The sequence below is a fragment of the Fistularia commersonii genome, chromosome 24 (assembly GCF_037954325.1).
Source record: "Fistularia commersonii isolate RoL2024-O1a breed Wild chromosome 24, RoL_Fcom_v1.0, whole genome shotgun sequence".
Classification (NCBI taxonomy): Eukaryota; Metazoa; Chordata; class Actinopteri; order Syngnathiformes; family Fistulariidae; genus Fistularia; species Fistularia commersonii.
In genome coordinates, this window is record NC_141307.1 from 2,568,363 (window position 1) to 2,585,298 (window position 16,936).

Here is a 16,936-nt window from a genome sequence, read left to right on the forward strand (position 1 = left end):
AGCTAAAACTTTATTTAGACACCGGATGCAAACAGGCACGACTCACCAACGCACGACGCCAACACATCGGGCTTTCTTTGCCAAAATCGATCATTTTTTTTATAAATAATTCCTATTTCTTGAAATGAATAGGTTTTCTCACAGATATGAACTAAAAATGGGAAGAAAAAAAACGTAAAAATAGCAGGAGTCCACCTATTGTTTTTATATTGAGTCATGATGTATTTGATTAAATTTTCACAACAGTAAATAAATAACAGTAAGTACGGAGTTTGAAACAATCAGTGCCACGATGCATGCAAATAAAGCAAATTAAAAACCAAGAAAGTACATTCAAATCAACAATTACTTTGGATTAACATGAGTTACGGGGACACAACACCAATTGAATGTGAACAATCTATAATAGATGGATAAGTAAATAAAAATGATGTTAATCAGATAATTCTTCTGATACCAACGCTTGGCTGAAGATGGAATCGTGTTCTGACATTTTGCTTTCACGTGAAATGACAAAAAATCCAAAAAAAGCAAATAACGACGAATTTATTTTAATGTGGACACGCACAACAAGTTATTGGCACTGTAGATATCAGCTGGGAAAAGGCACATCTACACTCGAAGCCTGCTAATCTCCAAATGATTTCTCTTTTTCCACATGATCAACTGATGACACTGATCGGATGCAGAAACTAAACTTCAAATCCTGCACCTTCTGCACCCAGGAGGTGCTCGGAAAGCGAGCAAAAAAAAAGAAGACGGAGGAGGGGGAAAAAAAAAGCTTTGTCATGAGGGGTTTCCACTTGTCCTGGAGTCAGCTGGTGGTCACGGTCAGCGGTGGGGGAGGCTGTCTGGGAGCTGGCTGTCTCGTCTGGGCCCTCCTTCCCTCCCTCCGCCATTGTCCCCATCACTTCCTCCCCCACTGACAGGAGGAGAGAGGAGGCGGGCTGCAAATCAGAGCGCGTCCCACAACACACACACACACACACATTCGCACTCACACACACTCTCCCGCAGACACCGATGCCCTATCTCCGAACCGGGATTATTTCCACGATGAGGAGAGTCCACGGAGCTCCACGACGGTCGTGATGTAGGCTCCCCACCCCCCCACCGGAGGAGGCTGCAGGACCGCCCCGCTGCTCTCCGCCCCTGCGGCCGCCTGCGAGCGGCTCAGCCCCGGCTCTGCTCTCCGGCGTCCTCCCCCTCCTCACCGCCGCACACACCTCCACCGGAGCCAGCCAGCGAACCCCCGTCTCATGAGAAGCAGAGCCGCACCGGGAAGCTCCAGCAAGGCGAAGTCCAATGGTTTATGCCGCTGCACCTGCACCGGACCCCCGCCACAGGGCATGGATATATGTAAGTCACCGGTCTGGAGGAAGAGGAGGGGGGCTCAGACAAATTAGAGCAGTTTCCGGGCAGGGTTAGGCTCTAACGGTGCTGCCTGTCTGCGTGTGCGTGTGCGAGTGCATGTGTGTGTGTGTGTGAGCAGTCTAAGTTTCCTGTGCAGGTTATGTGGGAGCAGCAATATAAGGGTGTTTTGTTATCACTCAGCAGCAGATGTGGTGCAGCCTGGAGTTGGGAGTCTTTGCCCTTCCTCTCACCTGGCAACCATTTCAACTCCCCGGGCATTGAGTCTCAGGACATTTTTTTTTTTTTTTTGGATGTCTGAGCTTATAGCCGCAGCCTTGTGGGGCTCAGAGGGAGGAGGAGGAGGAGGAGGAGGAGGAGGAGGAGAGAGCCTGGTGTGTATTCTGGTCCTGCTGTGTGAGGAGAGGCCGGCTGGCGAGGCGGCCACCCTCCCCCACATCTCATACTTCCCAGGCCGATCTGTGCTGCACAAAGGCGGTCATAGAAAGCAGGCGTCACCGGGCACAAATGGTCTGACGCACGGTGATACTTCAGGCTCCGGCCGTGCGGGGGGGGTTCTCGTAAAATACGGCGCGTAATCTCAGATCTGAAATAAAACCGGAAGAAAATGTTTTGGTTTTGTCCGGAGACGGTATGTTTCAGACTGGATGGCGAAGGCGTTGCAGTTCCATGCAAATGAAAAGCAGGGGGTCAGAGGTCAGGGTTAGGGAGGGGAGCGGGGCTCCGGTGTTGTGTCTCGCAGTGAAAGACCAGATGAACGGAGCGCAGCTGATGGTCTGCCAATCCATTCATTTACTTTTATTTCCCCCACTTCCTGTTGTGTCTCTTTGGATTTTAGTGCGCAGATCGGCCGGTTGCCGCGGGGGCCGGGGAGGTACGAGCCCCCCGAAACGACACCGTTTTCCCTTACATTTCAAATCCGGCCTCGATAAGAGTCAGATTTGGATGAAATCCAGCGTCTGCGGCCGCGGGAGAGATGTTTTATCTCCATTTTACACGGCCCTCGGTTTTTGAAACCGTCGAGCAAAATGTGCAGAGATAAAGATATCGCAAAACCACAGGACAAGATGGTGTGTGTGTGTGTGTGTGTGTGAGAGAGAGAACTGCGTGATTCCCATCTTCTTAACACGTCGCTCACAGGGTCAAAATGTGGCGGTGGTGTGTTTCCATACACAGACCCGAGGCTGTGCGCTTTATTGGCCCTAAACCAGGCGTCTGCTTCGTCCCCCGCTCAGCTGTGACTAACTGACACACAGGAAGTTGTTATTCACTGCCGCTCTAAACCCGAGACAGGATGTTCACGGCGCTCAGCCTCTGTATGCGCCGCTTCCCAGTTTCCAGACATGGTCAAAAGTGGCGCCGTCCATTGTGTGTGTGTGTGATGTTCTTGTCCGGGGCGGTTTCAGGACATTTGAACTGGACGGATTCTCTCATTTCATCCCATTTGAACACGTAGGCCGTCATTTCATCTTTGCGGCTTTTCAGCCGCCGTCTAGACGGGTTTCTCAGTACCTACCATGTAAACAGTGCTCAAATGCTACTTAGCTCTAGACGGAATACCACCACCGCCACCGCTACTACTGCTACCACCAATAATAATGATAATAATGACAGTGTGTTTTGATTTCAACCATAAATTTCAAGAAGAAAATGCAGAGATATATGCAAAAGAATGTTTCAGATACGGAGAAAATAAAATCTGTCACCTTTTGTTCACGTGGTGTCTCTCTCACATGCAGGTCGTCCAGATCGAGCAGAAAATGCGCAAAGAATACAAGCGGAATCAAGTGTAATATCTGTCTGGCTTCGTGAAATTAGCATCTTGAGCAAAACAAAAATAAAGCCAGATGCAGATAATAACTAAGTGTGTTTTGGCGTGAAGGTTATACCGAGCCATTAGCAGAAAAACATCTCATCCGATGTATAAAAGCAATATTACCAAATTGAGTAAATATGATAAAAGTGATATAGTGAACGTCACCGGCGGTCATAAATGAACGCTCAAATGAATCCGGGGCTTAATGAGCCTCATTTCCAAGGCCGACGCGCAGAGATTATTGAAAGTAAGAAGAATCAGTGGCGCTGAACAGGCGCAGATCCCGATCACGTGAACGCCCGTCTCCTCTTGGCTCCGTCTCAAAAAGACACTCAGGCCCACATGTGAGCTGCAGTTAGCAGGCGGTGTGTGTGTGTGTGTGTGTGTGTGTGTGTGTGTGTGTGTGTGTGTGTGTGTGTGTGTGTGTAACGGTGGGGGGTTGATGGGACGACTGAATGAAACACACAATGCTGGGGCTGATTTGTCTCCTCATTACGGCTGGCTGCTGTCTCACGTTGCTCCTCCCTGGGGGTCAAAGGTGAAAGGTGAAGGTCTGTCAGTCACCGGCAGCGTCTGAGTCTTTGTCTCCTCTTTGTTCACACACACACACATAGAGCAGAACCGACACACACTCCTCTCCGGCTTCTCTGGGGTTTTGTGTCCTGAATGAAACGTCTGAAATTAAAAAAAAAAAAAAATCTTTTCAGAAACATTGATGCATTTCAGATCCAACTTTGGACAAAATGGCGAAATCCCTGAAAGAGAGGAGGCTTTTTCGGTGAACACACTCCCCGGGTGTGTCACCACAGCCTGAAGGATATTAATAAATTACAGACTATAATGTATTTCAAGTGGTTATTACACTTTTCACATGTGTGCTGAATATCCAATGAGCTGGAATCGGTTCGCAGCGTTCGAAAAGGAGCCGTTTTTGCAGATTGTAATGTGAGTATTGTTTCAGACGGACCTGAAAAACACTTTCAGGATCCCCCATCGGTGTTTTTAAATAATGTCGGTCTTTGGCCTAATTCGTTGAATATTACACCTTCAAAACTCCCACCTTTGAACCGTCTTTTGGTTTCACGTCTTTTTTTTTTCTTATATCGCCTGCTTTCGCCGTCAAAGGCAAAGTCTTACCGAATGTTTTATAACTTTCCGTGTGAATAATATATACCGGCCTGAATAATTCATCAAACCGCCTCTCGCTGAGATAAAAGGGCTTGTTATGAAGACGGCGCGTCTCACTCTAGAAAAAGTTTGAACCCGTTGCGCCGGACGGCGATTTTACTTCTTCCTAGCAAAAATCACCTTTTGCGATTCCGCGCGGCTTCTTCTCAGCGGCCTGTTGCGGGACGGCGAACCCCCGGCGGTGTTCTAATATTAGGTGGAGCGGCGCCGAGCCGGGTCAGGTGACTTCCTGTCAGCCCGGTGGTCTGGTATCGGGCGGGGCTGCAGGAGGAGACGTTTTCCTTCTCTCGACGTGTATTTTCAGCTGCTGCTGAGATCTCCAGCCCAGACCCGGGCGTCTGCATGGAGGAAGGCGAACATCTAGTCTTGTTCTGAATAATGACATTTTAGTGAAGGTGCGTGTTCATGCAAACCTTGCAGAAGCTCTCGTGCAGAGCTTCACACTCATTTTCACCGAGGGCCACATCAGCATAACGGTCGACCTGAAAGGGCCACCTGGAGCGGTAACAGCAAAATTGGAATTAAATGTTACCAAATGGAATGTAAAATAAATGTATTTACTCCTTAATGTTAAATAATAATTTATTACTCATTCAAATCTAAAATGTTACATATGCATTTGCATAGATGTAAACAAATGTTTGCTAGTTGCTCTGATCCAAAGCGAGCTTTCACTGCTGCAGTGTTTTGGTGCAGACATTCTGCCGCCATCCTAGTTTGGCTTTTAATTCTTGGACGATTTCTTGTTTTTCTAGAGGGCAAACCTTAGCATACTTAGCGTCGCGTTGGTGTCAAAACGCAGACGTAGATTTTACTCTTTGATGACCAACGCCTTGAAGCACAAACATGTATTGGCCTTCCCACCTTTCTTGAAACAGCCTTCCATCTGATGCTTTTCTCTTCCTGGACATTTAGGGATCATTTGTATTTCTCAATTCCACGTGTTGAGAATGGCATTGATGTGGATTCACCACAATCCAATGGCAGGATGCCGGCACTTCCTGGATAACATGATCGGCATGAATTGTGGGAAATGCAGTTTATGGTCGATGCACACGTTTCACTTATTTATTTTAAGGCATCGGATTTTTTACGGCGTTTTCGCAGGCCGCATAAAATGACTCGGAGGTCCACATTTGACCCGCGGGCCTTGAGTTTGACACGTGTACTCTTGTGGCAAAGACTCTCAAACGGCTGTTTCTGCTCGGAGGGAGAAGGTCTGAGCGAGTGGACGGCCGCGCTGTGAGCACTGAGGCCGTGTTGCAAATCAGAAAAGCAAGTTGTTTTTTTTTTGCCATCGCTCCTTTTTCTCTCCCGATTGATCTGAACGGCGATGACTTCCGCAAAACGAGGCTGAAAATAGAGAAACGCGGACTCGTGAACCTACTCGCTTCATCCCGGTGTGACCCGGGGTGTGTGTGTGTGTGTGTGTGTCCAGTGCCGGTGTGTGTCGTGTATTTTGGTCGCGATTTGCTGAAATGGCGAAACGGAGGATGAAGAGTTGTCGTGAGGAGGGATTCTCGCCAGCAGCGAGCCGTAATGTCTGCGTGGGTGTTATTGGTCGCCTCTCAAACATCTTGAAATTTCACTCTATTTTCCTCAAATATTTCCTAATAAGTGAACGAAAAGGTCGAGCTACGGTAGAACTACAGCTTTTAAATGTGATGAGTTCAAGGCCCCTCTGGACCGCCTGGATGAACGGGGTTTTTTTGTGATTCCGTGAGTTACAAAAACATTTGTCTTTTATTTTCAATTTTTGATTTTGCCCCCAAACCTCGCTGAAATACTCGCCTCTCTCAAATATCATTGTCGTCGTCGCTTCATCAGACACGTCTCGGGAAAGGAAAGTCAAAAAATGGCTCGACGCGAAATGATCTCCGCGGTCGTACTTTGTTTGAAAAATAAAAAATAAACACAGAAAAGCGTGTTCTGAAGGGGACCAAAGTCATTTCCACAGCTTTGTCTTCGTCCTTCGTGGAATAAGAAATGACTGAATAAAGTCGGGTCTATTCGTACAAAGCACGTCTTTATTTATTATTTGAGTAGATTAGAGACGCAGCTAATTATGTGAGACAGATGGTGTCTGGTCTGCAGCTCAGCCTTGTTATTATTAAGCGCTGTGTGTGTGTGTGTGTCTGGGTGCGTCTGAATGTGTCAGGGAAATGAATGACCCCCCCACACACACTTTAAACACCAGACCACATGGGTCCTGCGGCTTGTCTCTTCAGCTGATTGTTGATGTAAATATAACATTTTCTGACATTTTTCAGTGCGTGTGTGTGTGTGTGTGTGTGTGTGTGTGGCCGACCAGCTGAATCGTGGAGTCATGAGACGTGTGACAAGCGTCTGGTCTGGTTTTAAGATCAGAACCCGTTCCCGTCTTATTTTGTCGGCCCCAGCAGGAACATTTCAGCAGATTTGCGTGAAAGTATTGAATATTTTGATTGTATTTTTTACTTCAAATTCATGTTTAGCTGTTTGGTTTCCTTCAGCTTACCATCAGATGGCGCACAAGTGACGATTCCCCCCGAATCGTGAGACGTATTCGTGTTGAAATGTTCATTTCTACATATTTCAGGTTGCGGGTTGTAAAAAATCAGTTCCTTGACAATGTGGGGAATTTTAATGTTTGATTAAAAGTTACATTAAAATTTTCATTGTTTAATAATCTCCGGTTCCAAAACAATAAAACGTTCAAAAGAACTCATTTATCTGCGTTGAGGGAAATGATATTGCGTCATTTTAAACCACGATTGAAAGAAAACACCCAACCAATACAAAAAAAAAAAATGTTCTGGCCGTCCCTAATGACGTTTCTCTCCGCCTTCCCGTGCAGCTGAACTGGAGTTTGTTCAGATAATAATTATCCTGCTGGTGATGACCTTCATGACGGTCGTGATCATCTGCCTCCTCAACCACTACCGGCTCTCCGCCCTGGCCTTCCTCAGCAGGCTCAGTCACGCCCAGCGGGACCGGGACGCGCAAAGGGTAAGGCCACGCCGCCGCCGCCGCCGCCGAGAGGTGAAGTCCGATCCAGCTCTCCTGTCATCTGACATTGGATGAAGAGCAGAAGGAATTCTAGCCATCTGACGCTCCCTCTCGCTCTCTTTCTCCTTGTCAGGATGCCAACGGCGTGTGGTCCAACGGCGTGCTGACTCAACAGAGAAATGGCGAGGTGAGGGATGCCCGTCGGGCATTGTGAGCCATTTATAGCATGTATTGTACATCGAACGGCGAACACGGTCCATCGATTTAAAAACAAACAAAAAAAAAAACCAACACGTTCGTAAATAAACGCAACGGAGCGGTGAAGAGAAACGAAAAGTGAGTGACAGGGTGAGGACGAGAGCAGGCAGGGCGGTTGCAGGTGTCGGATGAAGTGCGGGGTCGTCAGACTGCCGGAAGTGTGTGTGTGTGTGTGTGTCTATGTGTGTGTGCGGTTTGGCAAAGTGAGCGGCAGGAAGTGCAGACGTGGACTCCTGGTAGGCGGCGGCAGTTATAGTCACTGTTTTGTAAGAGAGCGTTGGCTCGGGGGTGTGAGCGTGAGCAGGCGGACGGATACCAGCTCTGCTCTGTGCCGCTTAAAGACGTGATGCGTTCAGGGACGCTCGCAGATGTTTGGATTATTGGCTGTGCGAATATCCAGACACTGCGGGGGGCGGGGGGACGATTCTTAAAGGTTAGTGGGCCATCGATCCCGGATATTGATTTGTTGATGTGCGGAGGCTCCGGCCGGGACCGCGGGCGGCTGGGATGGTCGGCTTCGGAAAACACGAGGGCTCGTGTTGTTTGACGGTAAATTCCATTATGACGGAGCGAAAGATGGCCTGGAACGCAAGACCCTCCAAATAACACACTTTATGCTGTATCCTTAACTTATTTTCTGCTTTAGGGGTGGGCAGTTACAAGGGGACGCGTGAGAAACCTGAAACCCGGAGGGCCGAACTCGGAATAAATGTTTTTATTCCTGGACAGGGACGCCCGAAGGGCCACATGTGGCTGCGGCCCACAAACGCCCATGTCTGGTCTCAGACCCTCGGCCCTCGAAACAATATTTTGTGTCCCCCTGCCTGAAATCAAATCTTGGTGTTCAGTGCGTCCCCTTGCGTTTTTTTTCACATGCATCTGAGGGTTTTATACAGCGGGTTTAAAGAAAAAACAAACAGGCAAGGAAAAAATGAAAAAGAAACTTTGCAATGTATCTTTTGCTTCAAAATTTGAAAACAAAATGAGTTTGGGATGAAAAAATGTCTCGTGACGTTGTTGAAATGATCTTAAAACCACAAAATGATCGCAAAAAAATAAACGGGCAAAATTAAAAAGATTGATTAAATAACTAGGATAGCCATCATAAGGCTTGTAAACATGATACCTCCTCTTGAACACGCTACCAATCCTTTTTCAAAAAAATTTCCAACAGTGACAAGATTTTCTCTTTTAACTCAACAATATTTTCAGGGTGTAATTTCATCAATTCTTTTTTAATAGTCATTTTTAATATTAATTCGTCATGTATTTTTTAGAGGAACAGTTGATTACAAATAAAGATTTTTATAATTTACCCATTTACCCATTATCCATTGAGTGTCATGAAAAGCGCTATAAAAATCCCATGTATTATTATTATTATTATTACCTCCTTTACACTAAAACAAAGGAAAAATTTGGAATAAGTGTTACTTCTAGGGAATGATTTCAAAAGGTCTGACCACCTTGACCAAAATGAGTTTGACACCTCTGATTTAGACGCTTTTACTTCGAAAAAACCCAAATTTCCGAACTTGCGTCTAACGTTTCCGTGGTCTTCCGTTGCCAGGCGACATGCGGTCACCTCAACAGGACCCTGCCGCCTTTCGTGCAGCAGCAACTGTGTCGCTTCCAGCCCACCTACCCTCTGCTGCCGCAGGAGATCATCAACCTGCCCCCGATCATCTGCCTGTCGGACGGCGAGGAGCTGCCCTACAAGGGACCCTGCAACTTACAGCTCCGCCACCCGGATCAGCAGCTGGAGCTGTGCAGGGCGTCGGTGCGAGCGCCCCCGAACCGGACCGTCTTTAAAAGTGACTTCATAGATATTTATATTCACAGTACCAGGCCGTCGGTGCTGAGAAGCGACCGCGGAAACGGCAGGCCGGAGCATCCCCCGCCCTCCTACGGCGCCGTGATGGGCGTCCGTAGCGACGCCGCGACGAATCACAGCCCGGCCAGCAATAACGCTCCTCCCGCGGAGGCCAGGCCGCGGCACGGCGGCTCGGAGCCGGCCTCCGCCGACACGGACCAGAGGAGCTGACAGAAGAGTGTCGTTTGACGAGCGCCGGCGGGTCGGCCGCCGCCACCGCGGAGGAAGCAAAACCTACCCGCATCACGCCGACCTGTGAAAAGTTTATCGTTGCGACAAGATTTTTTCAAATACCTATGAATCCCAAACACGTGGACCAATATTTGGTGTGGAGAGCGCAGAAAAATATCGCGAACGTTTCACATTAGAGTTTAAATGGGATCCTATTAATTTAATAAGTTGTATGTTGTTATGCAAGAAAAAAAAGTCAGAGCCACAACAGCCTGTGTTATTTATTTACGGCATTTGAAAAAATCTTGTTAAAATACGAGGAACTAAACTTTTTGCACAAAAAGGTGATGTGGCTTTCTTCTCCTGGCGTGGCAGCGACGCAACGTAGGCGAAGTACTCTGAGGAGATAAACTTTTTTTTTTTTTTTTTTTTTTTTGAAATGTAATACTAAAGTTGCTGAGATTTTTTTATTAGGTGCTAAAATCTCTTCTGTTTTGTCTATTTTTGTACGCTTTGACATCTCCGTATGCTGACATCGGCAGCTTTCCCACTCCGTTGCAAAGAATCTAGTCATTTGAAAATGGGAGTTTGGCAGCTGGTTCCGTCCCGGTCCGCGGAACGCCGCGCCGACGTTCACGCCCCGGTCGGCCACGGGAATGTACCGAAGTTTGTGATGCAAGCGAACCCCAAGTTGCACTAAAACCTCTCGAGCAGAACTCGCTTCCGTTCCTTTTTCGGGTTTTTCGTTTCTCCGAGAGGCCGAACGTGTCGGTTGCCGTTCGGGCCCCGGACTGAAATTTGAATCTTTGAAAGCCTCCGCTTGGAAATTTTTCCCGCTGTGATTTTAATATCTTTGTAATTATAAGACGTTCACGCTTAACTCTCCACCGAAATTGAATTGAAGGTTCCAAAACCTTCAGTCGGCAATATTTAATGAGGTGGATTCAAACAAGACTAGACGTTTTTTGCTCAGAGTCACTGTCCGACCTCAGAAAGGGACGTCAGTGCTGCCATTTCTGTTTCGCGAAACAGCTAAAAAGTAGCAAATCACAAACGACAGAAGAGGATGAAAAGCCCCCGGAGACTTCTTTACCCTCGGAATCCTTTTTCGGCCCCTCGTCCGTCTTTTTTGACTTTAGCTAACGTACGCGGTTTTACCTGCAGAGGTGCAGGCTGACACCAAACTTTACATCGAATACTGGATGACCTTGAAACACTGTCTTGGCATTGAGATCAGGGTAAAACAAAACGAGCCTCCCCCCAAATCCTGTTCGGCAAAATCCTTTTTCGACTTTTCCATCGATGAAATGCTCGGACTCTTAACAGGTGACGAGAGGAAGAAAAAGTAAAAGTAAACTTGAAGTAATGGCAATATCTGCATACCTGGACTTCACGCCGACTCTCTTTTGGATGCTTTTGAATGGCGATAATACAAACGTGCTGGTTTTAGAGCTATGCTATGGATAAAAAAGGAATATTTGATTTATTTATTTGATGTCGATGACGGATGAAATGATGATTTATTCATGTCTGAGCAGGTTTCTGAGTTTTAGTTTAGTTTTATTTTTCGTGTGGCTTCTGCTACGTGACGCTGCTGCTTCTTCCGGCTGCTGCTACTTTCCACCTTTTCCATTTTCTCATGTTTGGAGGTTATTTGGGAAAATGTATCTTAAAGTATATATATTTCTTTTCAGTTTTGTCTCAAATGTTCCTTACACGTGTCTGTCTGTTTGTTTGTTTTTTTTTGTTTTTTTTTCATGTAACTTCCAGTTTACATTTTCTCAGACGTATTTCCGGGTAGGTCAGCATGTTAGGTGAAAATGTGCCTGATGGACAGACCACAGGAAACCACTTGCACTCGAAAAAAAAAGCCCCCACCTCTGTTGTGCCTCACTTCCAATGGTGCTTTTTCAGCAGGCTGACTCCTGAGTCTTTTTCTGTACAGTACTGTATATAACTAATATATTATGCACATGCACTACCCAGTGGGTAGAAAAACCACAAGAGAACATTGTTACTGGTATAATGTAAAGACATTAAAGCAACAAGAATGCATTGGAAAACAGGAGCTTGTTTTTTGCGTCGATAGGTGTTGGTGTGTGTGTGTTTTCGAGGTAATGCTGCGCTGGCGACGTCACGGTCGGGAGGTGTCATCTTGGCTTCGTACAGCCTGGAGAGCAGCAGTGTTATCCTTATCATCAGCCGGTGGATTCGGACCCTTCACAATGGGAGGAGCAATTCGGACCCAAAGAGATGACACAAACAGTGTAAAAGTTTTCTTATCACGATGATTATAATAGAGGTAGTCACACTCGTTTTAGTAGCAGGAGTCATCAACTGTCATGAATCAACTATTTCCTATGTGAAGTTACTTGTGAAGGCGTCTAAAACGATGAAGATAGTTATGATCGTGGCAACAAAAGTAAACAAAGAAATGCCGAAAAAGCTCTATCATGTGTGTCACGAGAAAACTACAACAACGCTCATTTAAATTTTGACGCTCAGTGTCAGAAATAATCCAAGACCATAAAAATAATATCATAGGTGAGGTGAATCTTTTGTGCTTTTAAATAAAATAAAAGATTCGCCCTGGCAACAGTGTAGCCTCCGGTCCACTAGGGGGCGCTGTGACGGCCGAGCCCCACCACACTTCCCCGGTACACGTCATGCCAACAGCGGCGTTGACGTTCTGCGCCTGCGCGGCCGCTGCTCCTCGACGTCCTGGACTAGAAGGGGGAACCGGCGGTAAGGCGCTGCTCTCGTTTCTGTGCTAACACCACAAACCGATCGCGTCTTTAAATTGATCGTTTCGAAGTGGACTCGGGAACTTAATGTTGTTCACGTCCTTTCCGGTGAATTTCAACTTTCGGCTGTCACCGCGACACCGAGAGGTAGTCGGTTGTGTCCCGGCTGGTTCCACGTAGGCGCCGTCAGCTGCTAGCATAGACATCCCTGCTCTGACAGCCACAAGCTAGCATCTCTTAAATCATTACTAATCTGCTTTTTCGTCTACTTTCCACCCATGTTTTGCTTAATAGATAATATTTCACCAAAGTTCTTGATTACGTAGCCGTGACACCAAGTCTGCGCTGTTTCCAAAGCCTTCATTTGACATAAAACTTGGATACTTCGCCAAATACCCGTTTTTCCCCTCTTATTGTCCTCTGAGATAATTTTTTTAATAGTTTTAGGTTGTTAAAGTTAACCTCTGTTACTTAAAAAAGTCAGCTGTGCATGACAAGAGATGTAACTCCTAAGAGAACATAGTTATTATAATTATCATCATAATGAAACCAAGTAGTTGTTTATTTTGATATGTGCCAAAGCTTTTCATTCGCCCTTTCCATGAAAGACTGCTATTTTGTGTTACCTTCATTTTAAAATCAAGCATTAAGTAGTAAAGGGAATTGGGTCAAAAGCACAGGATTGTACTTCCCCCAATCAACAAAAAAGGAAAGTCAGTTCTGTGATTTCCCAAACTTTGTGGGGAGTTCTTCTAGGAGTAAAAAGCCAGCCAGTCTTTGACCCGACTCTTTAGCTAGTTGACAGTTCCCTTGCAGCCGTTCAACTCCCAAACTATATTTGACCTCCACTCTCTGGTTTTGTGTCAGACTTTTGACTCTCCGTCCTTCTCTTTCTCAGATGATGAAGATGCTCCATGTGTTCTTGGTCCTGGCGCTGCTCGGCCTGGGCTCGGGAGAGGAAGGAGCCCGTTTGCTGGCTTCGAAATCCCTGTTGAACCGTTACGCGGTGGAAGGCCGCGACCTGACGCTGCAGTACAACATCTACAACGTGGGCTCCAGGTCTGACTCTTCTAACCAAGTGAAATCTCTCTAAATCTTTCTCTCATCCAAAGTAACTCGTATCCATCTGGACGGTTTTCGAGTCGATGAGAAAATGTAAATTGTGCTTCCGTCTCCGCAGTGCCGCTCTGGAGGTGGAGCTGTCGGATGACTCCTTTCCTCCCGAGGATTTCGGCATCGTTTCAGGAATGCTGAACGTCAAATGGGACAGAATTGCTCCGTATCCTTGAGGCGAAAAGAAAAAGAACCTTCTAAAAAAGAGGTCCATTTCTAACGAAAAGTGGTGTCAAGCCTTTTTTTCTCTGTCTAACAGATAAAATCAACTGACGAATTACAGAAAAAGTAGGTCATCAGAGAGCAAAGTATTTCTCTGTAAGACTTCCTGTAGAGCCCAGATTCAGTGTCTAAAATTTTAAATTGCAGCTCCTGATTTTATATTAAGGAATTTATGTGCCGGAATAGTTTCACAGTATGCTCTGTTTGATTGAGTTGCTGAAAAACTTGTCGACCTTGACACCGGAACGTTCAGAGCCAGCAATGTGTCTCACACGGTGGTCCTGCGCCCCCTGAAGGCCGGCTACTTTAACTTCACCTCCGCGTCCGTCAGCTACCTGGCCCAGGAGGGCGGCCAGGTCGTGGTCAGTCCCAGCGCTTCCCCTCACCGATCGGCGACTGAAGTGCGTTTTGGAAAAAAAACAAATGCTGAAGTGTCGTGTGCCTGCGTCTCTTTCAGGTTGGCTACACCAGCGCTCCTGGCCAGGGAGGCATCCTGGCTCAGAGGGAGTTCGACCGCCGCTTCTCCCCGCATTATGTAAGTCCCTCGCTGGCCCGGATCCACGGCCGTCCGAGCTCCAGTCAGTCGCCGCTTGACAAGTGTGTTATCACTTGCGCGTTAAGACGGTGCAAAGTCCGTCTGCCTGAAGCCGCCGCATGCCGTTTGGTTCAGGGGCTGATATTGCCCCGGAGGGTGCAGGCGGAGCTTTGGGTCGCAGTTTCCTTTTGCGTCGAAGTATTCAAGGGAAAAAAACAAAAAGGTCATCTTTGATCAAATTATCAGCGTTGCTCAGCGAAAATCATTCCTGCGTGTGTGAGTGAATGTGTGAGGTAACCATGTCGTGCCTCACCAACCACCTTCAGTGAAGCTAAGTGGCTGCGACGGCGCAGAAACGCCGCTGAAGAGAAAAAATGCGTGTTTCTGTTTTATCTGGGTCGACCGTGTGAGGCGATACTTTTCACATGTAATATCTGTCAGGGGACGGCGCCCGGCGCCGAGTCCGAACGCCTGTGGTGAGGAAACTAGCCGACATCCTTGAGAGCTTCACTAACGAGGATGGTTTTTGTGTCGGGGATGCACGGCCGCGCACCGGGTCGGCGCCCGTAACAAGGTTCCCTACTTTGATTTATGCGTCTGACAGGGTGATCTTCGTGCCGAGTCTCCACGTTCTCCCTCTTCCTCCCACGGTCTAAAAACATTCAGTGGTTCATCAAAGAGTCTGAATTGCCTGTAGGTGCAGTTGGACGTCTCCGCGCGTCCGGGGTGAAACCCGCCTCTCTGCGAGATAAGCAGCAGAGATAATGAAGGGATTGATGAATCTCAGTTTGTTTTGCAAACAGACTGAGGGCACAACCTGTGAGTGCAGAGGTTTTTTTTTTTTTTCTTCCCAGAACATTCCTGCAAGATCTGGCACGTATTTGTGATATTTATTTTTAAAAATGTTCTTTCTAAGTTGTCAAAAGTCAAGCCAACTTTATTGTCAATACTGCCGTACGTTCACACATACAGAGCATTGAAAAAGTACAAAAAAATTACATGTACTTTGTCACAGAACGATGACGAGTTATGCTAAGGTAGTTATGGTGAGAGTGCAATTTTCTTTCGATTTATATTTTAAAATGACTGAAGTACCAAGGTGCTACTGCAAGAAAAAGGAAGGAAAACATGATCTCAATATACTCTCCTCTCTCCGCCAGCTGGACTGGGCCGCCTTCGGCGTGATGACTCTGCCCTCCATCGGCATCCCGCTCCTGCTCTGGTACTCCAGCAAGAGGAAATACGACTCTCCGAAGGCCAAGAAGAACTGATGAGGGGTTTGCCAGGTCTCGGACTTGGGGGGCGGGGAGGGGGAAGGGGCCGGGGGGCGGGCCGGGACTCCAAGGGTTAACTGGGCACAGGAATAAATAGCCTAGTAGCCCATATTGGGTGAAAATGACCAAGGAACACATGTGTAATTTTACCGGTTCTACAGAAAGAGCCACGTGGAAGAACACCGGGGTGGTGGAGTTACAGACCGCGAGCGCAAATTTACATCCCAAACCTCAATTGCTGTCGCTGTGTTATGAACAAACATCGTGATCCGTAAAAAACCCGAATGGAGAATAATGTCACTTCTCTCAGAGATTCAGCCGCTGGAGCCGCGCTTTGATAAATGAAGGGCCGGTTGTTCGTTCACAGCCGCCGTCGCGTGAAAACAACAAGTGCAGTTGCATCCGTAACAACCGTTCTTTTGTAACTGTTTCAATAACGAATAGAAAAATAAACCTTTTTTTTTCCAGACTGCTTGTGAATCATTTGTTTCACTGGGACATGGAGAGAACAGTGGGCACAAATAAAAAAGTCTGCTGTTATTACAGGATTTTATCTGAAGTAGGTTGATTTAACAAGTGTTCACATTCAAGATCAGGCCTGAAAGCAACTGGCCATCATTTGATTTGTTGAAATGATCACAAACCCATTTGCAGATGGTATTTTTTTTTCTTTTTGAACAAAGAAATATAGAAGAAAATTGAAAAAAACTCCTCAGTATATAATTGAAATAGTCATAATTGAAAATTCGCTCATTGTGGGATGATTTAAGGCAACTTCCGCTCTATGTACCTCATGATAAGTTTGTGTTCACACATAAATGCTTATTTATTCCTCTAGACCTCCAATTCCAGCATCCGTCGAGCAATATATTCTAATTTCTTAGAAATAAACTGAGGGAATGTATATTTGATGGACAGTTTCAACCACGTGCCCTGTTCTTTCTTCACTTTCTCCAAACCCAATTGTTGGATCCTGTCTCACTCTACCTCCACAGTGTGTGTGGGTGGATCCTGCGTGTTGGTTGATGAAACAATCGGAGAAGATATGTAGGCTTCAATCATTAATTCAGCAGTTAAAATAAAGTATGCAGAGCTTCCCTGACAAGCAACAAAGTGTGTCAGTTTCCAAAGTTTCCCTGAGCCAGTGTTTTTAGAATACAAGGAATGAAAAGTGCAGTTGTAGGTGTTTTTTTTGTCATTGTTCCTTGACAGTTGTGACGGTCTTCTCCGCAACATGAAGCTCCCGCGGATTATCTGATTCCTGACATGTTTTCGGAGGCTGCAACTTAAAAGTGGTCATGTTCTCAGCACACACACACCTCCTCTATCTAAAGAACCCTCAGCACCTACTTGTTTGTTTTTGTTTATCATCTATGGATTTGT

At 46.5% G+C, this 16,936-nt stretch overlaps 2 protein-coding genes across 2 annotated transcripts; both read left to right on the top strand.

The window, feature by feature from the left end:
• The first annotated feature begins 479 nt into the window (after positions 1 to 479).
• On the top strand, positions 480 to 11,728 carry LOC147219683 (low-density lipoprotein receptor class A domain-containing protein 4-like). The gene is made up of 4 exons (XM_086171719.1): positions 480 to 1,359; positions 7,212 to 7,363; positions 7,497 to 7,550; positions 9,192 to 11,728. Exons 1-4 carry the CDS (start codon positions 1,260 to 1,262, stop codon positions 9,663 to 9,665), a joined length of 780 nt encoding a protein of 259 aa, XP_086027845.1. The 5' UTR covers positions 480 to 1,259; the 3' UTR covers positions 9,666 to 11,728.
• A 634-nt stretch (positions 11,729 to 12,362) lies between these two features.
• On the top strand, positions 12,363 to 16,022 carry ssr2 (signal sequence receptor, beta). Its single transcript, XM_086171720.1, has 6 exons — positions 12,363 to 12,410; positions 13,308 to 13,468; positions 13,590 to 13,688; positions 13,998 to 14,106; positions 14,202 to 14,279; positions 15,440 to 16,022. The coding sequence occupies exons 2-6, from the start codon at positions 13,308 to 13,310 to the stop codon at positions 15,548 to 15,550; spliced, it is 558 nt and encodes a 185-aa protein (XP_086027846.1). The 5' UTR covers positions 12,363 to 12,410; the 3' UTR covers positions 15,551 to 16,022.
• Positions 16,023 to 16,936: the final 914 nt, after the last annotated feature.

Excerpts from the sequence above, each read along its gene's own strand:
- LOC147219683 (XM_086171719.1), top strand. The coding sequence starts at position 1,260 with ATGAGAAGCAGAGCCGCACCGGGAAGCTCCAGCAAGGCGAAGTCCAAT. Across the intron at positions 1,360-7,211 it reads GCCACAGGGCATGGATATAT|CTGAACTGGAGTTTGTTCAG; the intron begins GTAAGTCACCGG and ends CTTCCCGTGCAG. Across the intron at positions 7,364-7,496 it reads GGGACCGGGACGCGCAAAGG|GATGCCAACGGCGTGTGGTC; the intron begins GTAAGGCCACGC and ends TCTCCTTGTCAG.
- ssr2 (XM_086171720.1), top strand. The coding sequence starts at position 13,308 with ATGATGAAGATGCTCCATGTGTTCTTGGTCCTGGCGCTGCTCGGCCTG. Across the intron at positions 14,107-14,201 it reads AGGAGGGCGGCCAGGTCGTG|GTTGGCTACACCAGCGCTCC; the intron begins GTCAGTCCCAGC and ends CGTCTCTTTCAG. Across the intron at positions 14,280-15,439 it reads GCCGCTTCTCCCCGCATTAT|CTGGACTGGGCCGCCTTCGG; the intron begins GTAAGTCCCTCG and ends TCTCTCCGCCAG.